The sequence below is a fragment of the Psilocybe cubensis genome, chromosome 3 (genome assembly GCF_017499595.1).
Source record: "Psilocybe cubensis strain MGC-MH-2018 chromosome 3, whole genome shotgun sequence".
Taxonomy (NCBI): domain Eukaryota; kingdom Fungi; phylum Basidiomycota; class Agaricomycetes; order Agaricales; family Agrocybaceae; genus Psilocybe; species Psilocybe cubensis.
Genome location: NC_063001.1, coordinates 996,223 through 1,024,168, shown reverse-complemented (window position 1 = coordinate 1,024,168; position 27,946 = coordinate 996,223). Strand labels below are relative to the sequence as shown.

Sequence of the window (27,946 nt, the reverse complement as noted above, 5' to 3'; positions counted from 1 at the left end):
TCTCTTCGTTCTTGGTTTATTTTTTTCTGTATATCTTGTTTTAGTTGTATAAATAGTACCACTTCCTTACACTTGTAACTATATCTATTCGCGTCGCGGTTGTTACCATAATTTATGGATTCCGTTGAACGTCTCAATTTCGTTCAACGTCAGTCTGTTGATTTCAATGATCCCTGGTGATATGATGGATTAAGAAAGAGCAGGATCAGCGCTCATCCCTTGCTCGTGAGCATTGACATTGACATTCTGTGATCGTCGATAGCACTGGCCGGGCCTATCAGCGTCAAACGTCATCCTCACGCGTACGAGGACGAGTGAAGGTGGCGTTTTGATAGCATCAAGTTTTCAGAAACCGGTTTACTGAGATGGACATTCCGCTACTAACCTACCTACAAGTGGACTGTAACTCGGAAAAGGTGATCTCGGATGGCGAGGTTGCTGTCTGATGATGATGATCGTCGATAAAGAGTACACTGAACTGAGGTTTTATAGTAACCCCATACTTATATGAACTAGAGATTGATGAACAAACATGGCAGATGAAATGAAACCATTTTTTGAATCTAGATGAGTGTACTCATGGAATGATAGATACTCGAAGTTTACGGCAACAGATAAGGTCGTAATTTTGAATGCAATGATGCACGTAATATCGATCCTACTTGTGTTCGCGCAGACGCTGTTCGATTTGCGCCTGTTTTGCCTTGAGCGCCTCGACTTTGTCGTCCTTTGTCGCGTTGTACTCGATTGTGACTTGATTGAATCTGGAAAAGACGCGTATTAAAACAACAACAAATGCAGAGCATGGTAAAATGAGATGCATGATGGTGGTGTACTTACGGATTGTCGGGTGATTTCTGGAATTGTTTGTACAATAGATCCTGTAGATTTTAGGTTGACATTAGGATATTTGGGACAAGTTGAAATGAGATAGATAAGAACCTTGTATTGTTGCAGCCGCAGGCCAGGGTTCTAAGGAAGAAAAAGAGTGTTTAGGCATTGCGTCATAGACGGAGTGAGCAAGGGGAAGTAGGTTACCTCTTCTTTGACTCTGGGCATTTCTCGTTCTTGGTATGCTTCGAAGGCGGCCTGAGGGTGTGCATATTATTTTGATATTCATAAATCTTCAGAAAAACTTGACATACTTTAAACCGACGCTGTACAAAAAGAAATCAAGTGATTAAACACGGTATCAATCAAGAAAAACACGATCGTACCTCAGGATGTCTCTCGATCCCAGCGGCCTGCTGCCCAACGCTTGCTTTGTCCATCTTCGCAGTGACAACCTCGAGCAGATCCAGGGCATTATCAATGCCAGTCGCAGCGTAACTCTCCACCTCCGGCGTCGGCTCCTTCGCCTTGGGATTAGACGGTCCTCCCAGTCCCCCACCAGCAGCGATAGCTCCAGGGCCAGCAGGCTTGGGTGTCGCAGCTGCCTTCTTCTTTGGTCCTGATGCAGCCTTTGGTTTGGATGAGGCGGCCGCCTTTTCTTCTTCTGCTAGGAGACGCGCGTTCTCGGCTTTGCGTGCCAACTCAGCCTTGCGCTTCTCTTCCTTCTCTTCTTGTTTCGCCTTTCCTCCCTTTACATCCTTGTCAACCCACTTCTCGGCTTCTTTGCGCTCCTATGATGTGTGAATTTGATATGAGATGGAAGAGCGGTAAGTATGAGTTCAAGTTTATAAATCATACAGATCGACGTTTACCTTCTCGGCTGCAGCTGCCTCCTGCTTCTTTGCTTCATTTTCTGCCTTTTTGGCCCTTCCGCTCTCTTTCTTTGCATTACCACCCTTTGGTGGCATATTGGTATTTTGCTTTTGAGATTTATAAAGATGTAAGTGGATGAGGGTTTGGTTAATCGCGATATGAATTGATGGGGATGGAAAGAGTAAGAACTGACTCGAAGAGCATTAATTGATGTCATCAATCTTATCTGATAAGATTTGCAGTGGCACTGCCACCATTCATCCTATCGGACTAAATTTGGCATCTTCTCTCCTATCGGCGAACGCCTCAAGAGTCAGTCGGAAGAGGCACTTCTAGCTCATCTTCGATAGAGGCTTGCGTCTCTTTAGCCATTCGACTCGGTACGCGAGGTTAGACGTGTAGGTGGACATACAGGAGCCTCCAAGTTTCTCTTCTGCTTATCGATACCTAAAGCATCGGACCGCACACGTTATTTTGGCCTTGCTGGCGACTTATCGGAAGGTGTTCTGGTCCATCCATGAGCTATATCAGCATATGCTGGGATATAATTACGCTGTGTCTAGACTCATTCTATATTCTTGCGTCGCTATATAAGCTCCAGTCAACTCCTGGCTGCTCGAGGAAGAGATACAGGTTACAATCATGCCTGGTTCCCTTGCAGCAGCACGAGGAACTGATTTCAAAACACGCCGGACTCCTCTTCCTGTGGCCCAGCTTTCTCTTCTTCTACTGCTACGATTCACAGAATCAGCTTCGACCTTTGTGATATTTCCATTTTTGAACGAGGTGCGGGCGATGTCGTCTGGATCTTCACCTTCGACTAAATGCGCCATGACGTCGTCAGCTCTTGTCTTCTGTTACTGGTGGTGATGGATCACGAGTGGGCTATTATGCAGGAGTCATGGTAAGCCAATTTTACTCTACATTACCCCTGCATCATAATATTCAACGTACGTTTGCTTGCGGTTTCTGGTAGGAGTCTATACGACAGCTTCTCTCTCTGGTCAGTGTAATGTATTGGAGCAAATTATCAGACCAGATCGGAAGAAAACCTATCCTCCTACTTGGCACCCTGGCATTGGCAGTGGCCACAACCTCATTTGGTTTCTCAAAAACCTTCTGGGGACTGGTAGTAAGGTAATGATTCATTCCATGAGTAATCCGAGGATATGACAACTAAAAATGCACCTTTAAGCCGATGCATATTTACTGCACTGAACAGCAATGCAGGTAAGCAAACTGAAAGTGTTTTCATCTCAATGAACATGTCGAACTCGGCGCTAGGTGTCATCAAAAGTATGGTCGGTGAAATAACCGACCACAGCAACAGCGCAGACGCTTTTGCCTTACTTCACGTTCCATGGGCTGTAGGAAGCTCATTTGGGTATGTGTCTTTTTTCGAATCTTGATTATGATCATTTTTTGAGTTTTTGACTCAGCGCCTTTTCGGGGGGCTTGCTTGCTCGCCCTCACGACCATTTCCCTGACATTTTTTCTAGCCAATTCTGGGTGAAATACCCTTACATTCTTCCTTGTGGATTAATGGCTTCCTTGGCTATGTTCGCATGCTGCGTTGTCTTTTTATTTTTAAATGAGGTTTGTGGTCCATCTCCTGATCTGTCTTGCACTGACCTTGTACTGTAGACCGTTCCAACGGGATTCATGTTCAAGCATGTCGTTTTAGACAGCGAAGAAGAGCCCCTTCTTCGATCTTCCGATCATTCAATCAACAAAACTTCAACACCAGAACCCGTTCCGTTAAAACTACTCCTCAAATGGAAAACACTTCTTCCACTCCTCAACTACGTCTCCATCGCAGCTCTTCACGCCTCGTATAATTGTATCCAACCGCTCTTTCTTGCTATGCCTGTCTCGCTAGGCGGGCTCGCGCTACCTCCCCGAGAAGTAGGCATCATCCTTGGCACGTACGGAATCACGAATAGCATTTTCCAGACGGTCATGCTTGGGCGCCTAGTACGCCGCTTCGGCGTTAAATCTGTCTTTGTGACTGCAATCGCAGCCTTCATACCGATCTTTACATTCTCACCAATGATGAATCTTTTTGTTTCGATAAATGGATTCTCATACGTGGTATGGTTTATGCTCGGATGTCAGCTTTCCTGTGCGCTCGTTATGGAGCTAGGATATGGTGCGTCTATTTTTTTGTTCCGTTTCTTCAGGTGCAGGTGTAAAGTAGGACAGTGCTCTTACATGGCTCCTCACCCTGATAGACGCCCATTGATAGAGCATTGCTGAAACACTACTTCATTCTACTAGGATGTGTATACATGTTTATAACCGCCGCAGCACCGAACAAAAGATCATTGGGTGCGACCAACGGCCTAGGACAAACCCTCGTGTCGATCGGAAGGATCTTTGCACCTGTAATGGCAAGCAGTCTGCTTTCTCTCTCCATTGAGCACCGTATACTATGGGGCTATGCTGCCTACATTGCTCTCATGCTCTTAACAGTGGGGGGTATTGTGTTGGCTTCGCGTTTGCCTCGTCGCCTAGATTAAAAACAAGATTTGAAAGATTCCTAAGATATTTACATCTTTAATGACATCGTATTTATACCCTGTTTCATGCAACCTCAAGGTCTGAGCCGTCGCCTTCATAGCGAAACTTTTGTAACGCCTAAACATTTTGTTGAGTAAATTGAGTCCAGGTATCCAAAAATAAAGACGCGCACATCATTGACAGGAGCACTTTGCTCATCTTCAGCACTCGAAAGTGATCTATACGGTTCACTAGGCGTAAGGTGGCTAGTGCTCGACAGTTCTTCCGGCTTATAATCATCATGGTGTCGGGGATTAAGTACATTAATCTCAAGGTTCATAAACTCCTCGTTTTTGTTCGTTAAAATGAAGTCGAGTATAGCCCGCTGGAAAACCTCATGTAAGTAGTCAGGTTGTGTCCTAGGGTTATCGTCTGGTAGAAAATACGGTCCAGGATAGACAGCCCATGCTAAAGTTTTAACCAGTTCCAAAACAGGCAATAATTTTGAGTGGATGTTACGAGCGCAGTATTTCGCGCTCTGCTGAAAAGAGAATATCACGATGTTGCGAGAATAAGCGCTTTCTAAGAGAGATACCCAGATGGGAAGAGGGATTGTTTCCTTCGACAGCTCGGTTCCGGGTTCGGGATTGGCGCGGAGAAGCCAGTATACGATGATCCAAAAAATGGATTCTGCTTCGTGATAAAGTTCGTGTCTCCAAACCCGATCGCTCCTCAAGTCGCCTGGGGCCTCCTTGAGAATATAGAGACCAAGTTTTTCTGAATCAAATCGTGTTGTGCGCTCCGGGTGAAGTTTCTTGTACATTGAGGGTGCTTGTGGTAATGCAGTGAAAGGGGTAAACATTCGTGTTGAAAGGTCTGGGTATGGCTCTTCATTTTCAACTGCTCTTGCCATAAAAGGATGTGTTCCCTGTCAAGCATGGGTACATAGAAGAGCGGGTAATATCATGAAGGGAAACATACCTTTTTCTTTATTTCAGATTGCCTTGCGGTGCTATCCAGGCGCTCGGCCAGATTGAAGTCGATGAGAAGAACATGGGTTTGAAGGGGGCTGTTGCTGTCATTGATACGATTAGAATGATTCCCAAAATTTTCCTGCGACCCGAACCTTTCACCCAAAAGATGCTTGATAAATACAATGTCGTGCTCATTGATATCGTTATACTGGATGTTGACATACTCATTCGTCGCAGGAGTTGTGGGTGCTCTATCAACAACAATATTGGCGTTGCTAAGGTCACAATGAAGGACGTGGCGCTTAAACCTAAGGTACCGGGTCACTGTAAATCACAGTTACTAACTTGATTTCGGGGTGTAAAAACGGCACACTGACCTTCTAGTAAGTCATATGCAATCTCTAGCATTTCTCTGACCGTCCGGATATTCATGAATGGGTCTCCCTGTTCAACGAATCCCAAACGGCGCTTGACGCGGCGGGTGGCGGTTGGCACAAGTGGTTCCCACTCCTCATCGTACGCGAGCGTTACCACGCCTGGTGTACCGCGAACATGCTTGAGAATATCTGGCTCAGAGAAACGGGCCATTCGATAGCAATACTGGTCTTTAACCACCCGCAAACGCTGGCCATTGACCATAATTGGGTTACTTTCGTCGGGTGCAGCGAAAACGTAGGTGGTCGTTCCAAACGGACTGCTTGAATAGATGAGGTGGAATGTCTCCCATTGCGTCAGCCCAGGCGCTGTTTCGAATTTAAGTGTATATTCACTCTGCCGACTCTCTGCATTGTAAGTGATGGTGTAACGCTCGTCTTTAAATCTACCATAATCGTAGATATGACTGATCAAGGCAAACAGTAGCGGTTGGAAGTTCGGATCTGTGTAATCAAGTTGAACATCGAATATGCCTTCGCCAGTGACAGCACATAAAAACGTTATTCTCGAGTCTTCAATAAGTAGAGCATGAGAAACATAAAGATCGGGTCGAGCGAGGACCATGTAATGAAGGTCTTGGGCAATCTGATTTTTTATTACTTCGATATCACAACTTTCAGATGCGATATCTCCGATGAGCTGTATGAAAGGCCACCCGAAGACTCTGTCGGGGCATTGCCAGCCAATTGGCTCACTTGAGTTTTCACTTGTAAACGCTGCAATCACACCAGGCTTGCTTGCAGTCTTGCGGAAGTAACCCGATTGTCTCCGATTGGCAACCTTTCGGAATTCCAGGAGAGCTGGAGGAGGTTATTAGCAAAGATTAACGTATTACCGGGGCTTCTCAGCTTACCTGGGTATCTTTGTGTCTCTTGTATATGCTTTGAGATCTCGTTAGCATTTTCTATGAACGTTGTTTTGGATTGAAGCTCTTCTAGTGGCCTTTTCTTCAAGCTTTCGAGCTTTTGAATGTTTTCTACGCCATTGTTGAGGTACAACAAATATTCATCTATTTTGAACCTCTTGATATCCTGGCTTGCATAGTTTTCATTTCCTTTCATGGCTGTCGCGACTCTTGTATCGATGCTTGGGGTGGAAAGTAATTTGGCGGCTTCAGGACTAAATGAGTTGGCAAAGTTCAGAAGCAAGTCGGGGAAGATCCCGGAAGAATCCGCGTTGTCATTGTTGTGATACGGCCCTTATTTTTTTGAAGCTCCGCTGACTGACTATTTCACAATTTTAATGGCAGGCCTGAAAAAACATGCACGAAAGCATCACAACGGCTTATGGCTACGGAGATTCAGACCGGGAGAGTAAAACTCCCAAGCCTCAGAGGAGTATCGATCCACTGTATTTGGAGCCAGATGTGTTTTCCAATGTCTATGGTCCATTTATGTTACATGTTCATGAAAATTCAAGAGATATCACTGATAGTCTCCCGCACTGTTGTCGCTTGCCTTTCTGTGCGCCGTCCAGGTGGCACATATGGTGGGCCTATAGTGCCACGCCCAACGCACGGCTATATATACTGACTAGACTATACATGGTTGGATAGCAATCTGCCACGTCAATCCAACCCATGGTCAGTCACAACTTGAGGATGGGGGATCAGCCAGTGTGATAGGTTTCCCATGTTTCTTCTTGATTCTTCCACCTAGAAATGCAAGAGGCTTGTGAATGGATTTTTCTTGATCCTCAACAACTTACCTGGGTACCATACCCAGCTATCAAATGATGACCCAGCAATTTCAGGACTGAGGCCATTGCATATTTCTTTGAATCGAGCGAAGGCCTGTCCAGCTGTCAGTTGATTAGGGTCATTAAGGTCAACAATGGAATCAAAGAATGGCCCAAGTTCAGGAATAATGGGTTCAAGATGCTATGGAAAGGCAAAGTCAGAGAACGTCGGTAATCAATGTAAATCACTGACCCACCCTGACATGCATTTGAAGAGAGCTTGCTAGGATCGCTATATCTGCTTTGAATGGATTATATGGGTAAATAACCGAGTTGTCGGGTATACCGTGTAGACCCCATGAATTATAGCGAATCATGCGCACGTCCTCTTCGACTGTATCCTCGGGGAAAGCTATAGAAAAACCAAAGTCAAGAAGAGCATACCGCACTTCCTTTGGATCTCGCAATCCCGTTCTACGAAACCTTTCCGAAAACTGGAGTACTGCATTTATACCGGTATTTTGTTCAAGAAAATCAAGATGTACGACTTTATTACGGTGCAGAAAATCGAATGTCTGTTTTAACACATGGTATGATATGGACCACAGCGGTTGACAAATTTGTCACACTAACCTGTAACCATATAAGCGCAAATGACATGAGCTGATCGACGGTTTCGAACTCGGGAGAAGAAGACATATCCCATCTGAACAATCAACTTTAATTAAATGTTTGAAAAAATGGCACGAACCTGGGCATTACCACGAAGACGAACTTGTCGAACGTGATATATTCCAGTGCATAGATTGTATGGTTCGCTGGGTCCGTTCGCAATTTTTTACTATTAAGGCGCCGGAATACCTTCATTTCTTGAGTTGGTTTGTCTACTTCAGATATTACTCTGGAGTATAATGTTGACCAGTCAATTTAGACGATAAATAATTTGGTTTATGAGTCTCACTTGATAACTACTTCTCTTCCAAGGGTATCACGAGCGGGCCAAACTCGGGGCGACAATATCCACCTTGGATCCGGTTCATTACTTCGTACATGACGAGCATAAGGGTATGATGCATTTTTTGCCTGAGGCGGCCAGGGAGCAGGAACTATCTCACCCATCCAATGCGGGTTTGGATGTTCTTGATAGATTATGTAGCCTCGTGTAGCAAAGAAAGGGCCAAGAAACAACCAGAAATCTTTTATAGCATATAGTTCGTCCACCATCGAGTCCGAATCGTCGCTTTTATAATACCAGTCTTGAAGTTTTTCCGGAAAATGTAATTTCAACCTTGTGATGCGCCAGGTCCAAACCAGGCTTTCCCAATAAGAGTCAAGTTTAATCGCTCTTATGTGAAATTTTTTGGACAAGGCAAGCAACAGGGTAGGAAGAATGGCTAAGATAGTACCGATAATAGCAGACATCGTCGAGGGAAAGAATCAACTTGAATTAGGTTATATGTTTGGTCACGCTTAATTAGTCACATTGTGCTAAATGTAGAACAGGCGTGACTTCGTAGCCACGGAAATTAATACTAAGTACTAGGATACAGTTAAGACTCGGAATTATGGCCCTACTATAATCTCGTTGAAAAGTCAGCAAGGCAACCAGACATTTACATCAGATTTAAATTAGTTAATGAAGAATCGAAAACCTCCACGACCCTTTTTTGTCCAACCTTTGTGCGCATTAGCGAAGTTGCATAGTAACGACAAGTATGTACATCGAGGGCGCTTCTCTCCCCAGCGCGCCTATTTATTATTGAACCGCACTTTCTCATTGAATTCCGTAATTATGACAGACTACTCCCACGTTCGACTTGGTTCTCTTTAATTTTGTGCATCCCTTTTCTATCATGACAAGTTTGAAGACAAAATCACACAAGCTAAGCTATCCAACTGAAAAAATCACATCCGAGATGCACAAAATGTTACCAGATTCGATATATAACATTGGCATAATCACGATCGTACCAAGTCGAGATCTTGCATCCAACACTTCGCCTTATCGAGCAGAAAATAAGAATAACAGCCACTAAAAGCCTAAAGATTAAAGAGAATACAAGGCGAAAACTGGAACTACCACAATTTTTTTTCTGATCAACAGATCAATCCACACACACACACATCGCGCGCCGTCACCTAGCGCCTGCGAGAGTATCCGTTATCCTGTTCCCTAGACGGCCCGCCTCTACCTCCATCCCTATCCCTATCGCGTTCGCGTTCGCGTTCATGCCTCGGGGGCGATCGAGGACGGTCCCTATAGCCACCATCGCGCCTCGGCTCATCTCTGCCCCCACCACGAGACATATGCGGAGGCGGGGACCTCGACCGCCTCCCTCCATCCCTATCCCTGGCCCTATCGTCCCGCATATGGGGTGGAGGCGACCTCTCCCTACCTCCTCTGCCACCGACTGGAGGAGGAGGGGGCGACGCTCGGCCATATCGATCTCCATCTCGCTGATCACGCTCACGGCCATACCCACCACCACCACGCGGGGGAGGTGGAGGCGAGAGCGAACGCGGACGACGAGAGGAGCCATCCAGCTTGGTGTCCATCATATCCCTATCCCTATCTCTATCCCTACCATTGGGACCTCGCGGGGGAGGAGGCACAGGCGACGCATCCCGGTCCCGGCCCCGGTCTCGTCGTGGAGGCGGCGGCGGTGACCTCGAACCATCCTCATCGCGCCCCCTACGGCGAGGAGGTGGGGGCGATCGCGATCGCGACCGAGACCGCGAGCTAGAATGGCCACGACGGCGCGACGCAGCGGGCGGCGGCGAACGGTCCGATTTGCGTCGCGGAGGAGTGCGCGAACGCGTACGCGAGCGGGAACGTGAGCGGGAGTCGTCCCTGCCTCCCCGGCGACGAGGGGGTGTCCTCGAGCGCGAGCGCGAGTCACGGCGTCGACTGCGGCCTCCACCTCTGCGCGAGTCATCTGAGGAGCTCTCGTCGGAGGATGAATCCGAGTCAGACGAGGAGTCTGAGTCTGAGGAGGAGTCTGAATCTGAATCTGAATCCGAGTCGGAAGAAGAGGACGTTTCGGCCTCAAGCATCGCACGACGTTGCTCCATGATCAACTTGGGCGCGTTCTGACGAAAACAGAAATCAGGTCCCCGAATGAATTCAAACGGAGAACAAATTGGCACTAACCTTGAGGTATTCTCTCATCTCCTCTGTCAAAACACCCAAACCGATACTCGTGAAATAATTGATTGAGAACCTGGTGTTTTTGGGAATATCCATCGGGAACATGCCCGCGCAGCCCTGCTTGACCTCGGGGTCCTTAAACCGCTCAGCAAGGTTCTTGAGCCCCATACTCTCCATCATTTCCTGCATCATGATCTTCACAAAGATACGACTGCTGCTCGTCGTGTCATCCTCGTTAATTTTGACACATTCAAACACCATCCAGGAAATCGCGTCCGTCGAAAACAGATGTCCAAAGAACCGCGCGATGTTTCGCAGACGGTTGGTCTCGTATCTGTGGATAGTAGTGTAATAGTTGTGGAAGGCCTGTTCGAACGAGTCAGTCCATACGCGGTTCAACTTGCTGAACCGTTCGCCGATGAGGCCATAGAAAGTCGAGTACGAGCGCTCCTGGGAGCAACACTCGATAATCATGTTGACGAGTTCAATTTCTTGTCCTTCTTGCAACTGTACTTTGAGCAGCTTGTGGACGGCTTCTTCGTAGTTGAGAGCATTCATGATAGTAAGATAGATAACACGGCGTAGATTGACCAGGTTGGTCTCAGTTCTGTCTTCGATGCCTTCTTTCGTTTCGGCCACTGTAATATCTGGTGAGCGAATGGAGCCGTGCAGACTACTCTAAACGTACCTTCATCATCGGATTCATCAGACTCCTCCTCGGAACCAGATCCTGATTCGTCGTCAGAATCTTCACCAAGAATCTCAGCTTTGATAGCCTTGTATTTTTCTTCATTTTCGAGGTAATTAGGATCAAATTTGAAGATATCTAAAAAGAAAAAAGTCAGCAGAGCTGCGCGATGACAGACACATAAAGAAAACTCACTGAGTCCTTCTTGAACTTGCAACTCCTCCTCCAACTGAATCGAATGCGTAATCTGCTCATCCTCCTCAACCAAATCCAGTCCCTCCGGCAGAATAGGGTTATCCTTGTACTTATCCTTCCTGACTTGCATCAAGACCTCGATCATGTACTGCACACGAGTGCTGATTTTGCCTTCATTCAGCACAGCACGGAAACGTTCGAAAACGGTTGCATTTGCTTTGGGAGAATTTTCAGCGAGGAAAGCGCCAACTTCGCGAGTGAAACCCGTGGCAATTTCGATGGAGTCGTCGGTAGGTCGCTCGAGGAGGAGAACGAGAATTTGAAGGGCAATGATTTCGTGTGCGACAGACTGATTCACCAAATGAGCAATAAAAGTGGTTGAGGAATGGCACACGGTCTTGGATATGTGTGTAAGAACACTGTTACAGGGCAGCGAGAATGGTTGCGTACCTTGTCATTGCGCTTGAACGATCTCCTAAACTGGCTGATAAGTCTAGTGAGAACCAACTCTCCAACTTGAGGCAGCTTGGTGTTGATGATAGCCACAAGTGCCGCGAAAACCGGTGTAAAAGGCAAACTCGCAGACTGAGCTTTCATCACACTTCGCGCGAACAGTCCTCGTCCTCGGATTAAATTCTCGTTGAACAGTTCCGGGACAATGAGCTTGATGTTGGTGACGTTGACCCTGTTGACAATACCGGTAATCGACTTGCGGAGGGCGTCCCACGAAAGACGCTGGTATTCAGGGCTGCTTTTGTCGGACGAGGCCGCGGCTTGCATAGCGCGCAGCCGCGCCGGGGGGATATACACACCTCCAGAACGGGTATTCAGAAGCTTCGCAAACTCTGCCCTTTGAGCAGACTCTTTTTCCTTTTCTTTTTCCGCCGCCTTGACGAGCGCTGTTGACTTGGCCTCGTCCTCTGCCTTGTCGAGGTCCATGGCTGCTACGCGCGCCTCGAGCTTTCCGTCCTTGGGTGGTGATGGTCCTTCCGAGTCAGATCCCGAGTCCTCAGATGGAGACCTCGCTCTTCTTCGACTTGAAGGTGGCGCACCGTCCGCCTCTGGGGTCTGCGAGGGAGACCTGAAATCAAACTTGGTGGTCAAAATATGGGACGAATGTGAGCAAATTCAAGAGTTACCTTTTTCGTTTATGAGCAGCTGCATCCGAGGCAGATGGGGAGCTCATAGTTGAGAATATGGAGGTATAATAGCCGTAGCTGAAAGTGAGCTAGTCACCGTTGTGGTCAACGATGAGCAAGTTCATAATGTCAGCGCATCGCCACTTGGATGAGTGTTTGGCTTTGATTGCCATCGCCAGCTGGACTCAACGCCAACGACCATGATATTCTTATTCTCACTCAACAACATATTCAGGTTTGAATCTCTCAAGGCTCTGTAGTATTCCTCAGTGCCATGGGATATGCTACTCCGATGTAGTATAATACGGCCATTTTTGAATGCAAGGCGTAAAATCCAACCATTTAGGGAAAACCAATCACATGAACCCGCTAATGGACCTATCCGCTCATTCTCATTCCCGAGACCAAGTACAAGACCGTCTTTGTAATTATTCGCCACCGCCTATATAACTCGAACACCCATCTGATATACAGTGCAGGAACGCTATGGCTGATCTCCAAAAACTAGGCGACATCGAGAGGGTGAGTGCAGGTACATTGCTATACAGCAAGATAAATGTATCTTATCTCCTGTTGCAGCTCAGCAAACATGTTCTTCGGGTCCTTGGGCAGGTAAACGATGTTTAAAAGCTTTCAGTGGTCCCGATATAACCTCTCTTTTAGAATCCTGGCAAGTTTACTCTTCAAGGTAAAGAAAGATCGTTCATCAATTACCTTCAATCAGCTTAACTTTTTGTAGGGACAAACACATACGTGATTGGGTCGCAGAACCCGTATTTCCTGATAGACACAGGAGAGGGCCTTGATTCCTACATACCTATACTACAGAGTGCTCTTGATTCCGCACGCGTCCTCCCTGACCAGCCAGACGTTTCGGATATCATCCTTTCCCACTGGCACCACGACCACATCGGTGGCCTACCCTCCGTTCTCAAGCTTCTCAAGCAAACCTGGAAAGACCGCTTCCCCGACCGACCATACACCCCACCACGTCTGCACAAGTACCCTGCATCCAATACCCAACCAGGGCGGCACACCACACCGCACAACATCCTTCCCAACGTCATCGCCGACATCCCTGCGGAGTTGTACACACCCTCCCCGTCTGGAACCATCTTCCATGACCTCTCCGACGGACAGACGTTCGTGGACAGCAGCAACGACAGTGGAGCTCCCCTCCTGCGTGTGCTGCACACCCCAGGGCACACCGTCGACTCCATCTGCCTGTACATCCCACAAGACCGCGCGCTCTACACCGCCGACACCGTCCTCGGGCACGGTACCGCCGTCTTCGAGGACCTCGCGACCTACCTCGCAAGCCTGAACAAGATGCTCCATTTCGGCTCGCCTCCCGCGTCGCCAGGTGAAGTCGACTTAGAGTACGTCACGCTCTACCCAGCACACGGCGCGATAGTCGCCAACGGCCGCCAGACGATCTCGACGTACATCCAACACCGGCTGGAGCGCGAGGCACAGGTGCTCGCGGTCCTTCGGTCGCCTGTACCCGTCGAGCTGCACGACGGGGCGAACGCCGAGACAAAGACGACATGGACGACGTGGAATTTGGTTAGGGTAATCTACAAAGCCTATCCGGAGAATTTATGGCTTCCTGCTGCTCATGGTATCGACCTCCATCTCAGAAAATTGGAGGGCGATGGTGTTGTTCGAAACATTGGCGGAGATGCTCAGCACACACTTTGGAAGGTGTTGCCGCGGACGCCTAGTCTTTGAGCGGTCTTCATATTTCATACCAATGTTGACCTGTATATTATCTTGTACTTATAGATCAGATAGTGATGGGTGTTTTATATATCTCAAGTGTTCACTCCAAGTTAACTAGCAGAACGTCAAGGTATATATTGATTTTCAGTCAGGTCAGCTACACATCGAAATTGGGAAAAAGTCAAAATACACATATCACAGATCCAGGCTTGAGGCGTCCGACGGTCAACATCGGTGTACATCGGTTGGTACAAGAAACATGAGGGGGGCGGGTATCGTACTCGGGCTTTCCAACAGCGGTCGGACTCGACAGCAGCACGATAACATGCTCAGCTCCTTTCGTCCGGCCACTCTTGGAAAGTCCGAGTATATATTCATGAGTTGAAACCACTAGGCAATCAGGGGAAAGAGCGTCAGCAATTCCACAAGAGTCAAAGAGAAAAATTAGAAAGAAAATGAATGAACCACTGACAAAAAGAGAGAATCATACTGAAATGGGACCCAGAGCTTGCTTCTTAGAGGAAATACATGGACTTAGAAAGTCTTCTGTGGACGGGCTGGAAGGCGCTTTGCCACCTGCTCATGTCCAAGGTAGTGGAAGAGCCCGAGGCGGTGGTGGTGTTGTCGTCGAAGCCGAGCTCCCTGTCGTTGGGGTCGATGTGGAACATTCCACGAGAGCATACCAGCTGTTGAACGAAAAAAAAATCAGTAAGTGGATCGTCAGCGTCAATGGAGAAAATAATTGTTTACATCAGCATCTAGAAGAAATATTGTTAACTGTGTTGAGATCGAAGAGGGAGGAGCAACAGCTTACAATAAACAGGAGCAGGAATGGAAACTGAACGTGTCGCCTTTGCATAGTTGTAGCAAAGGGTGTACGAGATTTGTTGCACCCTAAGGACCAATTAAATGACAAATAAGATAGAACAAAACCGAAACAATCCACCTTTTCATATTGAAATTCCAGTTTTCATCGTGCAAAACAACATAATGGCTCGAGCGGGAGGCTGTGGTAGCTATAAGCAACAAAAAAGATATAAGAAAGTAAAAGATCCTCACTTCCTTGAATTGCTGCGTGGCTCTGCAAGTAAAAGTCACGAACAGCGGGATGAGTGATGCCGCTGTCGATCAAAGAACCTGCCAGTGCATTGCCATTCCTTGGGTCTGCGCCCCTGCAGATCGGAAGGAAATGAGTAATATGCTGGATGCACCGAAAAACAATAGTAATATACATACTGTTGGTCACCGGGGAAGAAAACGGCATGGTGGCTATTCCAAATTCGGTCTTGTTAGAAACTCTATGTAACATGGAGCAGTGTAACCACTTACCGTTTACCGACAACGATATAGGTCAACAGAGGCAGGGGCTTATTCGCCGGCACTGTATTGTCCTTGTACACTTTCACCAAGGCCTCTTTGATATCCCCAATTTCGATTGCGGCCACTTTGTTAAATTCACCCTCGGATATCCCATCCCTGTAAAAGATCAACCGAGCCGGAGGCCCATTGTTCTTCACAGCAAAGCTGTTAATCGCACGGTAAACATATTTCTTCAGATCAACGATCTGTTCAACTCTGGGAGGCTGGATGCCCGTCAAAGCAACGTATCGGGTCGCGTTTTGATCGTAAGAGTAGACAATCCCGGTAACGGAGGGCTTTTGAACACCTGGACCAGGATGTCCCACATCAGCACCTACAATGAAGATCGTTACGCAACCGCTTAGTGAAGTAAAAATAAAATCATACCCATGATCATGAAGGGTTCACTCTTGATTTCCTTGAGCGCCTCCGAGGTGCTGAAAAAGTTCGTGCCACCAAGACGAGCATTTATTCTGATTTCAAAAGGTATATGAATTAGAGGCCAGTACAAACCAGAAGTAAAGAAAACTCACTTTAGAGCAATATTATTCCAATACTGATCATTCGCTTTATCAAATTTGGACTCTCTAATGCATTGTGTGGCCACCCCTGCAAGTAATCAGCAACTATAAGGAGCGATGTATATTAAGTAAACATACCTTGCTTAACATCACCCCAATATTTGACCGCACTCCTAATTCCCGCGGCGTTAGTTGGCAATATTACGATCACCATCAACTGTCCCAAAAAAAGGTCAAAGTTGTCATTGTCATCCGGAACACCTATTTGCTTGGAGTACTGTCGGGCAGATTGATACAATACCTAGTGATTATTAGAGGATCAGTATTTGTTTCAAGGAATGCTATTGACAGAGAAGCAGTAAAACTTACGCCTGCAGCATCATGTGGATTAGCGCGAGCCTTGATCAATGGCGTAGGGCTTATTTCTGATAACAAGGAAATTTAAATTCAAAGGTTCGATCAGGCGCAAAAAAAAAACGTACGCATGCCTGAAAAGACTTTGGTTAGAATAATTCCATGCATAACCAATGAAGAAAAAGACTTACCAAGGTTCTGGCACGATTTGAGCAAGCTGGCACCGCCAGAAGTCATGCGCTGAGCGATTGCCCCTTGATCGATGTTGTTGACAAAAGAAACTACTATCCAATATTTCATTTTCGCAGGGTTCGTGAAGCGTTGACGCACGACGTTCCAAGCGCCATTCGTGATATCCTGTTGAAAATATCAGGTTACTGAGATGGTACAGATAATGGGTGGATGACTCACCAGGGGTTTCTGCAGGTTAGCGAAGTGAAGTTGAGGCACATCTAACAGTTTCGCATCAATCCTCATGGGATTGATGTCCATATGCATCCCAGATTCACGAACAAAGTCATAGCCCCCAGTTTCTTTGGCCTGCATACTCAAATGAGAAACAATTTGAATGGTTTGATGGATGGACTCACAGCTGCTTGGATTTTTCGGAGGCGCTCCTGAGGCCTCATCGCTGAAAATCTAACCATATCAGCAGTCAGCTCATCAGGGAGCTTTCTCTTGAAGAGTTGGCCAAATTCCAACTCGCAGAGCTCCAATGGGACAACATCTTTACGAGGGCTGCTGTCTGGTGTGAGACGAACGCCAATTATTCCGGGATACTGGAGGCGGATGTTGTGCGTTTGGTAAAAGTAATCCTGCAATTCAAAAAAATCAGATGCCAGGAATGGGTCGAGACAAAAAAAGAAAAGAAACCTACAGCAACTGTCATCTCGACAGTATCATCCTTCCAAAAGGAGAATTCGCCCGCGTTTGCGACAAGACCGCGAATAGTCTGCGTGCGAGATCTCCCACCTCCGGTTTTTACCTTCATCCTCAGACCCTTGAGGAACTTTTCGAGTGTCTTGAAGCGCGGGTCTCGCTCTCCCAAGTCCAGCTCGCGGGCGTCGCGAAGACGTAGTTTCTGCATGCATATCGCGATAAGAGGGCCACTTTGGTACCTGTTAAAAAATCAAGTTAGAAATCAATGAAAAGTCGCAAGGTAGAAGTTGGACCTACACAGCGGCAGAGCAAGTGTCCACGTTGAGAATCATCTTGCCCATCGTGGGCCTGACAGATCTAAATAAAGTCGTCAGCCTGGGAAATAAACGATCATTCGACGAGACAGCAACGCACAAAAAGGTTCCTCTCCAGAGCTCGAGCCCGCTGTTGGGAAGGGTAATCTTTTCATTTCCAGTAAAATGCGCTCGGCCGTTGTTGGTATGGTGCCTGAAGTAATATACATGAATTTTTGAGGTTTTTTTTAATCATTGGTATACTTACATGTTCGGGCCTTGACGCATGATAAGCTGGATTAGGTTCGTTGCGACAAGTGCTCGAGTCGAGGTCTTCCTCTCGCGAATCAAATCATAGACATGCCTGGTACATAACAAGTTAACATCGACCAACCCAAGCCACAAAAGCAAGCCACAACTTACTTTGCATCAACTTGTTCACCAAGCGTCAACGTAAACCTGATCTGATACGTCCCCCTTGCCCCCAGTTCAGCAGCACGATTTTCGCCCAATCTAACATTGAACTACAAAAAGATTTAAAAAGACCGCGTCAAGTCAGTATACAATCATCATCAACCCACACCCCATTCGGAAGCGCCGAAACAGAATTTGAAATAACCCAATGAAATCAATAAAAAAAAATGTTACTCACAGTCCCGCTTCCATTGTTCGCGAGCGCGAGCTCTCGAGGGGCGTACGCGATCGCCTGGCCGTCGTACAATGCACGGGGGGTGAACACGTCCGGGGCGACCATAACCTGCAGATGATGGATGAGCTGCACCCGCTTATTCCGGATCGTGCACGGCGGGCTGAAGACTACACATCCACATCCACATCCACATCCACCACACACACACGCACATCGCACCCCGCAAGATCAGCAACGAATCGACATAGCACAAGTTACACACAAAGCCACCGACTCACCGACTATTTACACCGAGGATGATGAAAAAAAAAGACATCAGTTTCCCATCCGGGCCACATAAGATTGGGCTCATCAGGAACCAGCACCCCCTTAGGTAAGCAAAAGTTGGCTTACCTCCGAACCTTTTCAACCCTTCTGCACTCACACTATTCTACATTTTTGAACCACAGATATGTAGGTTATGCTTCTTTGAACACATCTGTGGTTTTTTTTTTCAAAAAAATTTTGATCTCAAGAAGTTATAAAGATTTTAATTTTTTTCCTTTTTTTTTAGTCTAACACGTCAGAAATGGTGTTTTCTCGAGTTTGGGAGATTTTCGAAAATTTGACAATGTTCTTTTGGCCGCTTATATAATGGTACACGTGACCACACGTGACAATAAGTCACGCCTAAGTAATACCTCTCAGACTCATTATGGACTTCCAGAGACTACAATTTGACCTCTGAGGTGTAATTCTATTATTGTGGGCATAAAGGCTAGTAGTAAGGATTGTATATGCACATTTATGAATTTTTTTTTTTTAAACTTTTTGTCTGAAACCATTTTCCGTCAACATAACTTTTGATTTTTTTTTCGAGCTGGATTTTGGCCGCTCTTGGCGCCAAGCCCATTGATTACGTAAGGGTGCTGGTTTCTGATGAGCCCAATCTTAGAACAATGTAAGAATCGTCCAGGCCGAGAGAAGCGCTCACCGTCATACATCAAGTACTTCCTTGTCGGGAGCTGCGTTATCTCGAAGGCATTCGTCAAGAGCTTGATGGGCCTATAGCCGGGGCTTCCTTGCTGGGTAGACATCCTGTATTGGTGAGGGACGAGTTGGACGGTGGCAGAGGGGATGATGATAAGACCAGCATGTCGCCTTGAGGCCACCCATTATAAAAGTCCCAGCGCGTGTTAGATAATCACAACGCGTCGTTTCGAAAACGTGATTCATTAAGCTTTTAAGGTAGCCCAGTGAATTTAGACCATGGACAAGACAAGAAACAAACTTTGATTGACACACCTTGACGCACTGCGCTGCAGTAAAAAAACCCCGTTTACGCCTATTATCTCCTCATCGGCTTGATATCTGACAGAAAACGAACCAAAAAAACCAATTCAAAAAAACCAAAAGTCGCCTTTTTCAAAAAAACCCGACTTACCTACTCGAAAACCTTCTTTACAATTGACTTTCCAATGACAACAAGCCCGCCTTCGTAAACACTCCTATCCATCACGTCCAGGTCAACAAATCGCATAGCTTCTTTGTCTGTCGTGGAAGAATTTCCTTTTTCCACGTTCAACCAAGTCCGATTGTTTCGTCGCGGTGTTCAGGACAGTCTCTAAGGTCTTCACATATGCTTTCCTACTTGTGAATTGTCACCGTTCGTTTGTTCTGCTTGAAGCTTGAGGTTCACAACCTTTGCGATACGTTTGGGCCTTCTGATGCCTTCTGATGGCGTCCAGCAGGATGCGGGGCCCGGGTAATTGCAATCAGTGTCATCGAATTAATCTCCGTCAGATCCAATCACTGTCGATGTTCTATCAAATCCATAGGTCCCAAACGTTAAGAAAGAACTCACTGTAAGTCACTACACCACACATTTTAACATGTTCAGCCCAACACAATCTTACAATGAAGATGAGAGGGGCAGTCACACATAGAAATACAAGAGAAAAGAAGTAGATTGCCATATAATAAAAAATTACTCGAATGTACAGACAGCAAAGAGAAGAGAGGCATGGTATGGAGCATAGAGAGGACAGCTATAGTAACACCTAATAGAGACAGGTCATAAAGTCGATCGTGCATGAGGAATGGAAGACAAAGAGAAAAGCGATGACGAGAGGAAGAGGAGAATGAACCAATGATATCTATACAATAATAAGGTGAGAGACAGGGTGAATCGCTCAGAGCTCATCATCGGTGATTTCCTCGCCCCTCTTCTTGCGGGCCATACGCTCCTTCTTCAGCTTACGAGCCTCAGAAGAAGTAAGCTTCTTCGTCTTCTTACTGTCGATCTTGTTACCCATAGCGTCGTACTGGTCCTCCTCCTCACCAGCAGCCTTGTCGATGCGGGGACCAGAGCCCTGTCCCTCAACCCAGTTGTGGCCGGAAGCCTCGAGACGACCATCGCGCATAGCCCAGACTTCCTTGCAGATGGATTCGGAGAAGTCCCTGTTGTGGGTAATGACGAGGACACCTCCCTCGAAGACCTTGAGGGCCTCGATGAGGGCAGCGAGCGACTCACGATCGAGGTAGTCTGAAAGGAAGACATGAGACATGTATCGTAAAATATAAAAAAAGAGAAAACGTACTAGTGGGTTCGTCAAGGCAGATAACGTGGGGACGACGCCAAGTAGCAGCACCGAGGACGATCTTGACCTTCTGACCACCAGAGAGACCCCTCATGGTGTTGTGGGAGACGAACTCGGCCTCGAGACCGAAGTCGGCGAAGTGCTTCTCGATCTCGCGACGGACGAGAGGGCGCAACATACCGGCGCGCTGAGCCTCACGGGTATCGACCTCGAGGACTTTCTGAAAAAGAGAAAAGGTATGTCAGTATCAAAGGATGTAAAGTAATAACAAAACAAACACACCTTCTCGAAACCGCGCTTGATGAGGTCATCACGGGGAATCCAGATGTTCTCGGACGAGGAGAGACCCTTGAACGAGACCTCGTACTCGTAAGACTGCTTAAGCTTCTTACGGTTGATGATCTCGTCGATGATGCGCTTCTGACCCTCGACGACGATGTTGGCACCCTCCTTCATCTTGGCCTGTTCCTCCTCGGTGATGACGCGGTTAGCCTTCATCATCTCCTCGAGATCCTCTCCGGTCTGGTAACGCCAAAGCATGTACTCGAGAGGAGTCTTGTCGAGATGCTGGTCAATGTGGTGGAAAGCGTGCTGGGCAACGTAACCAATGACCAAGTTAGGGTGCTTCCAGATCTCACCACCCTTGTTGGGCTCCATGTCGCCGATGAGGAGCTTGACGAGGGTTGACTTTCCGGAACCGTTGGGACCAAGGACGGCAACACGGGAGGAGAGGGAAACTTGGAGGGTGATGTCATAGAGCTGTTGGACGGGCTGAGTTGGGTATTGGAATCCAACTTGACGCCTGAAGAGATAAGAATGTCAGCATGCGATAAAATTGAAAAAGAAAAAAAAAGAGACGAACATCTTGAGGAGGGACTTCTCCTTGGTCTTGACACCCTCAAGGAGAGGGGGGTCGGGAAGCTTGAACTTGTAGTCCTCGGCAGCCTCAAAAGTGTAGTAGGACTTAGCCTCAGGCACCTGCTGGACGAACTTCTCGAGGTTACCACGGTACCTCTTGAGCTTGAAGCGGTTCAAGTGGAGAACGTCAGTGATGGTGTTGTTAAGGAAGCCAGAGTCGTGAGACACAATGACTAAAGAATAAAGGATTAGAAAATTTTCAAAGATCATACCATAAAAAGCAAACTTACTGGAAGTGCAGGTCTTGAGGTTGGTGAGGTAGTTCTCCAACCAGGCGACGTTGACGACATCCAAATGGTTAGTGGGCTCATCGAGAAGGAGAATGTCGGCCTTGAACAGCATGGCACGAGCAAGGGCGAGCTTCATCTTCCAACCACCAGAAAGACTGCCAATGGCGTGCTTCTGGCGCTCATCGGAGAATCCGACAGAGGCGAGGGTCTCGACGATCTCCTCACGGCTGACCTCAACACGCTTGTCGTCGAGGATGAACTGGAGGACAGAGGTCTCCTCCTCGGAGCCGTCGATATCGTGCTCGACGTAGAAAGTGCGGACCTCATCAGGGGAGGGGAAGCCCTCGACCTGGCCGTTGGTGATGGCGCGCATGAGGGTCGACTTTCCGGTACCGTTCTTACCGCAGAGACCGTAGCGGTGTCCACGCTTGAGACGGAGGGTGGCGGTGTTGAGCAAGATCTTAGCACCATAAGCCAGGGAGAACTGGCAGTTGCAAAGGTCCTCGCCCTCCTCCTCATCCTCAGGGACTTCGCCGTCATCAGTTCCTTCGGTGGCGGAACGGACAACCCACTCGCGAGCGACAGTAATGGGGTCGGGGGTGGAGGCGACGAAGGCGAGGTAAGGAGCAAGGCCATCCCACTCGGGAACATCAAAGTTCTTGGCGTTCACGAGATTGGCAGCCAGGGAAGAAGCGTACATGGTGTCGACATTGCCAGCAGAGATGGTAGTGCCGAGCTTCTTGTAGATGGCAATGAGGGAGTGGGCGAGCTGCTTCTCGTCAGCGTGGTGAAGAGGAGGGAGATCTGAACCATCGCTGTCAGCGGGAACCTGTCCAACTTGACGGAGGGTGGCGATGGCGCGAGCGACGACACTGCGCGCTTCGGGGTCACCGATGGTGCCCTCGACCTTGATGAATCCGGGAAGGAGTTTAGGGATGAAAGGTCGGACAGTGACGTGGGAGTCGACGAGCTTAGCCATGTTGTCAGCAATGCTAAAATTAGAATATTAGTAAGATTACCCGCTGTCACGGAGCAAAAAAAAAATCAACGTACACAGCGACCTTGCGCTTGGTGGCGGTAAGCTTCTCAGAAAGACCACGGGAGAGCAGGGGGACCATGAGGGAGAGGGTAGGCGAATCTACTTCAGAAACGAATGTGGTGGCCGAGAGGAGGGCGATGGTACCAGGGACCTCCTCAACGGGATTAATAAGAGCCTTAATAAGAGCAGGAATAAAGCGTTCAATGTCCTTGTTTGACACCAGAGCGGTGGCCTTGGTCAGCGATTCACGAGCAGCCTTCTTCACATCGGCCTTGGTATCCCAAATCGCCTCAGAGAGAACGGGGACGATGTCGGGCATAAGGCGGGCGGTCTGGACGGGGGCGCTGACAACGAGCTGGTCGAGAGCGACGAGAGAGCCCATCTTGACCTGCCATTTACCGGCGGTCTTGATCTCGTGAAGAAGGGCGGGGAGGATGAGGGAAGTAGCCCAGGGGTTCATGGCGGAAATGTAAAGACGCACGGCCTCAACAGCAGCTGTCCTGACAGCGGGCATTTTGTCGGCAAAGGTCTCGAGGAGGGCATTGTAGATGCCAGAGTCGATGAAGATTGGCTCCAAAGACTTGACAGCGCCGTTCTTAACAAGGGCGGAGATGGCATCCGCAGCGCCCTCACGGGCGGCAGGGGATTTTTTGTCGGCAATAGCCTTGACGATAGCATCGCCAAATTTGAGGGAAGTCAGGGCGGAGGGGCCGTCTTTTTGGGCGATAGCGGCCAGAGACTTGGCAGCAGCTTCGCGGGTGGACTTGTCGGCCTGGAAGAGACCGGTGATGTCCAGCTGGCCCTCGATGGGAGCAACAGCGGCTTTGAGGGAGGCGGGGGTGGAGGCGGCGGCAGCGGAGGCAACAGCGGCGGGCATTTCTAATATCTAGAACACGAAAAAATAAGCGATATTGGAGAGCAACGGGGTCAATGAACGCACCTTTTGTGGGGATATAATCGAAGAGTTGTCTAAGTCGTTAATGGCTGGCAAAGGCTGGCAAGAAACAAAGAGGACGCTCTAATTCTATGCGGTGGCAAAAATTGCCTGGACAGGGACAATATAAGCACGGAAGACAATGATATGAAGGAGAACAAGGGTGACTGACCTCTATGAATGGAGGGAAGGGGAAAGATAGAAGGAAAAGATGGGAGGTGGAGAAAAAGGAACAAAAACGCAACGCCATACTTATAACTCTCCATTCTCGGAGTTTGAAAAAATTGTGCAGAGATCGGTCTTTCCATATCGGGATATGTTAGATCACCTCGGCGTGACTGTCACTTGGTCACAGCAACACCCTCTGGACCTGGTGGCGCTCTGGACGGAGATGCGGGGTACCCCAGACTGTTCCGGGCAGTGTGCAAGCTGCTAATAACATTCGCGCTATCTACATACAATGCTTATAAGCGACGGACCCCCAACCCACTTGCCAGCGAGACCGCGGAGCATTCCCGCTTCATTTCTCTGCCTCCTGACTCGCAAAACTGAGTGGAGTGAATGCCTGTGCATATCCCGATCGTATCAGTCACGGCCGGGCTCATCTTGGAAACGTGGCAACTTACATGTCCCCCGCCTTCGAAATGCTTACTGTTGGCTTCCACCCAATGCAACCGGAGTGCATGTAAGAACGCCGATAGTCCCTGATCACAGAAGATCCATGTTCATCAGTTTAGGCTCTTGATCTAAACATGGCTTCATACGCACCTCCATCACACACAAGATGCCCACAGTCAGTACAAACCAGAAACAGCCCATAATGATCAGCATAATCCATCCGAAAATCGATGTCGGCCCGAGGAATCTCTCCAGGGTCATGCTCCAAAGAACTTCCGAGAGCTGCGCATGTGCAAGGGACAGAGCCCACAGACGCAGGTACGAAGCCGTATGCGAAATACAACCGAGGCAAAATTCGATGGTGTGGATGACCTGGTGCACAACCACCTCTCCAAAATCATGATGTTCCTGTCAAAAACATGTGAGAAAAATATATTTGACGCCATGAGCTAAGAAAGCTTACTTCCTCCCCGTCCCCGTCTTGTATCATCGCTTGTCCTTCTTCCTCATCTTCAAGCCGGACACCTGCGGTATTGGGATGAACATCATCCAACGCGCCTCCGTCGTGGCCGATAGACATGTAGCCCTGACCTTGGATTTTGTGCATTTCTTTCCAGGCGAGATACGGTTTCGTAAGTAATAACCAGGGCACACATACCAAGGCCAACAACAACAATATCACTTGCACCGTTCCCTGACCACGGTATAATTGGGTGCTCGCCTCAACCGTCCCTGGTTGCAAGAACATCGTGATCAACATGTTCAAAAGCGACGGAGGCTGCGTTGTCGCTTTCGACCAATCAATCGACCACTTGTACAAGATGCAAACAACTAGATAACCGAAAATAGACTGTAGGAAAATCATTTGCGGAATGAAATTCGTGTACAGGTCCGAATAACGTTTAAACTTGAAGTGATTTGGTACTTGCAAGCACAGCGCGAATGTCATCTACAGAAACATGTTAATTATCTCATGCTAATTTACGTCCAAAATACTTACGTGAATCACGCCTAACACAATTGACATTTTCATCTTGTACGAGTTCGTGAACACGAGTGCGTTATCGGCACCATGCCATCCAGGGTCCAAACCGAAAGGGTACCGATGGTCGCCGAGGACTCCTGACACGACTGTCGAGTTCGTGTCATCAAACGACCACGCAGAATGCCACAGATGGAGTGTCTTCGAAAATATATCGTTGTAGATAAGACCGGTATAAATAGAGAAGACGCCCATCAACAAGATGATGTATCGCCCGCTGTTTCAAAATCGTGATTAGCGGATGTGTTGATACCGGATTACCTCAAAGTCACTTACTAGAAGAATTGTCCAATAATCTGTAAATAGACAATGTTAGTATATGCTGTGCCTGTTTAGAATAGACGGCGACGTACTTCTCCGAGATCGGCTTTGGCCATCTTCCTTTCTGAGAGAATCATATACAGAGCTGCAAGGAAGATAATCGTTCCGTGGCCAATATCACCGAACATGACGGCGAACAGGAAGGGGAATGTGATGATAGCGAACAATCCGGGGTTGACCTCTTGGTATGCTGAAATACCATAGGCATCCATAATAGTCTGATAACCTTCAGTAAACTTGTTAGTCCGGTGGAAAGTAGGCGGCGTCTTGTGCGTGGTCAACACGTGCAAGATAGGAGGAACACTTGTTCCTGCACCCTCCTAAAAACTGTGTGTTAATCTTCAATCTCTGAGATGTAACGGAGACACTAACGGTCGCGGAACGCAGGGCCAGTTGGATTTGGGTAATGTCTCTAGTGGGAACCCATCCTTCTGCAATCAACGTCTTCCTACGGACATCGTAGTTGAAAAGATTCAAGGTTTCATAGATCATCTTTTCTTTTTTCACAACATCTTGCCAACTGCGGAGACTCTGGCCGATTGTCATCAACTCTGAACGCCTATTCAATCCAGTGTTGTAAAGGACCGTCTGTGTATCTTCGAGGCGGTTGGAAACTTCACGAAGAGACTCGGACCGCTTGTCCGCGTTCGGGTCAATGGGATAAAGAGTGCCTCCCATAGACTCAGCAACTTTGCGAATCTTGGCGAGCAGAGTATCTCCGTGTGCAAAGATGATGAACACATTTTTGCGGATTTCATTTCCAGTAGCAGGGTCGACGAAGGGCTCAGGGATGTCCGTGTGGTTCATATAAAGGTTACCGCGGAGAACACGCCAGAGCACACGCTCAAAAGTCGGCATCCGGGAACGTTCAATAGTTCCAGCAACAAACCTATAACAAAACGTCAGCATATATTGACTTCTGTTTTTACTGAACAACACTAACTCAAGGTCAAATTGCATATTGGAGTGAGAAATGGCAGCTTCATGGTCGTCTTGAAGCAAAGGGGTAACACTGTCATCGAAAGAGGAGCGGATATCCGTTTGGTGACCCTGGGCCTATAAAATACATTGAATAAAAGCGCATATATTAGCCGCAGCAAACTCACCTTGTCGAAAAACACGGCCGTCTCCCTCAACACATGTCGTGCCTCAATCAGCTCCTTCGCCCTCTCACTTAACGTCTCGTAACTTTCATTCATCTTAACTAGCCTCTTCTCATGTTCGGCCAAAGTCGTGTCGAGCTCATCAATCGCCTGCGCAGCACGGGGGCCGACGGTGACGAGAGGGGGCGAGTCATACAACGAACGAATAGGCACCACGTCCTTCTCTTTCGCAATCTGTGCCGCGAAAAATCGAACACGACGGCCCATATCCTCGATTCGTCGGATTTCGCCAACAAACGACCGCTGGAAAGGGTTGACATTCGGGTTCAACTAGCACAATGGTACGACAATGGCATGAGTACAGAGTATATCGTGCACCCAGAGACTTTGAGCTTACATCTTTGAACTGTACATCTCCTAATTCTCCGAGCTCTGCAACGGTGTCGTGGGCAACTTCAGTCGGCACGAAAAGCTGCACCAAGCTCATCTGCTCCGAACCTTCCGCCAGTTTTAGTAGTCCGCTTTATATCGTCATAGGTGTCATTGTACTCACGGAGCAAGCTGGGGTATTCGTCTCCCATAAGACTGTGGTATCAATGTAGTTGAGTCTTTTGTATAATTCGCACAGCGGTGAAGCAAATTCGGGAGCAGGCAGCGGCGTTGAGGACGAGTTGCGAGGACTGGCAGAAGTGATGTTTGGCTTTGTTATCTTCCTTCCTAATTTGGATGTTTCCTTCACAAACACCGACTTCGTTGCGACTTCGTGCTTTTTTTTGAAATCTTAAGACGCACGGGTGAGTGTTTCTCACCTTTCTACGCTGAGGTATCTACTGTGTTCTAAGAATAGTGGGATTTGTATATCTAACTGATCCGCGGTAGGTGAAAGTTTACAAGGTAAATCCGGGGAGAAACGCAACACCTCCCAG

The 27,946-nt window shown here is 47.8% G+C and overlaps 7 protein-coding genes across 7 annotated transcripts; 2 read left to right on the top strand and 5 right to left on the bottom strand.

Annotated features, from left to right (window-relative positions):
* Positions 1-658: 658 nt before the first annotated feature.
* JR316_0003111 (Coiled-coil domain-containing protein 124-like protein) lies at positions 659-1,799 on the bottom strand (the record flags this gene model as incomplete). Its single annotated transcript, XM_047888892.1, has 7 exons — positions 659-764; positions 841-881; positions 943-972; positions 1,039-1,089; positions 1,146-1,157; positions 1,218-1,622; positions 1,704-1,799. The coding sequence occupies 7 exons, from the start codon at positions 1,797-1,799 to the stop codon at positions 659-661; spliced, it is 741 nt and encodes a 246-aa protein (XP_047751266.1).
* Positions 1,800-2,346: 547 nt separating this feature from the next.
* Positions 2,347-4,223, top strand: JR316_0003110 (Major facilitator-type transporter psiT2; the record flags this gene model as incomplete). Its single annotated transcript, XM_047888891.1, has 8 exons — positions 2,347-2,490; positions 2,549-2,608; positions 2,681-2,841; positions 2,900-2,934; positions 2,989-3,088; positions 3,144-3,300; positions 3,349-3,853; positions 3,982-4,223. The coding sequence occupies 8 exons, from the start codon at positions 2,347-2,349 to the stop codon at positions 4,221-4,223; spliced, it is 1,404 nt and encodes a 467-aa protein (XP_047751265.1).
* A 64-nt stretch (positions 4,224-4,287) lies between these two features.
* On the bottom strand, positions 4,288-8,408 carry JR316_0003109 (uncharacterized protein; the record flags this gene model as incomplete). Its single annotated transcript, XM_047888890.1, has 10 exons — positions 4,288-4,341; positions 4,397-5,131; positions 5,185-5,501; positions 5,555-6,412; positions 6,466-6,723; positions 7,320-7,491; positions 7,547-7,864; positions 7,923-7,995; positions 8,041-8,190; positions 8,251-8,408. 10 exons carry the CDS (start codon positions 8,406-8,408, stop codon positions 4,288-4,290), a joined length of 3,093 nt encoding a protein of 1,030 aa, XP_047751264.1.
* Positions 8,409-9,428: 1,020 nt separating this feature from the next.
* Positions 9,429-12,506, bottom strand: JR316_0003108 (Pre-mRNA-splicing factor CWC22; the record flags this gene model as incomplete). Its single annotated transcript, XM_047888889.1, has 6 exons — positions 9,429-10,379; positions 10,441-11,075; positions 11,126-11,263; positions 11,321-11,669; positions 11,771-12,401; positions 12,460-12,506. The coding sequence occupies 6 exons, from the start codon at positions 12,504-12,506 to the stop codon at positions 9,429-9,431; spliced, it is 2,751 nt and encodes a 916-aa protein (XP_047751263.1).
* Positions 12,507-12,945: 439 nt separating this feature from the next.
* Positions 12,946-14,190, top strand: JR316_0003107 (Endoribonuclease LACTB2; the record flags this gene model as incomplete). Its single annotated transcript, XM_047888888.1, has 4 exons — positions 12,946-12,981; positions 13,039-13,071; positions 13,123-13,147; positions 13,199-14,190. The coding sequence occupies 4 exons, from the start codon at positions 12,946-12,948 to the stop codon at positions 14,188-14,190; spliced, it is 1,086 nt and encodes a 361-aa protein (XP_047751262.1).
* Positions 14,191-14,715: 525 nt separating this feature from the next.
* On the bottom strand, positions 14,716-18,341 carry JR316_0003106 (Protein argonaute-3; the record flags this gene model as incomplete). The annotated part of the gene is made up of 19 exons (XM_047888887.1): positions 14,716-14,867; positions 14,996-15,075; positions 15,128-15,188; positions 15,241-15,353; positions 15,418-15,450; positions 15,511-15,874; positions 15,928-16,013; positions 16,074-16,149; positions 16,200-16,362; positions 16,431-16,486; positions 16,607-16,772; positions 16,827-16,955; positions 17,006-17,230; positions 17,293-17,533; positions 17,592-17,651; positions 17,709-17,801; positions 17,856-17,951; positions 18,011-18,111; positions 18,240-18,341. The coding sequence occupies 19 exons, from the start codon at positions 18,339-18,341 to the stop codon at positions 14,716-14,718; spliced, it is 2,397 nt and encodes a 798-aa protein (XP_047751261.1).
* A 2,066-nt stretch (positions 18,342-20,407) lies between these two features.
* JR316_0003105 (Elongation factor 3) lies at positions 20,408-27,507 on the bottom strand (the record flags this gene model as incomplete). Its single annotated transcript, XM_047888886.1, has 18 exons — positions 20,408-20,760; positions 20,816-21,035; positions 21,098-21,617; positions 21,678-21,906; positions 21,964-22,955; positions 23,017-23,888; positions 23,943-23,996; positions 24,416-24,484; positions 24,563-24,640; positions 24,705-24,962; positions 25,018-25,503; positions 25,555-25,813; positions 25,873-25,892; positions 25,950-26,237; positions 26,290-26,806; positions 26,861-26,973; positions 27,024-27,350; positions 27,418-27,507. The coding sequence occupies 18 exons, from the start codon at positions 27,505-27,507 to the stop codon at positions 20,408-20,410; spliced, it is 5,745 nt and encodes a 1,914-aa protein (XP_047751260.1).
* Between the last annotated feature and the right edge of the window lie 439 nt (positions 27,508-27,946).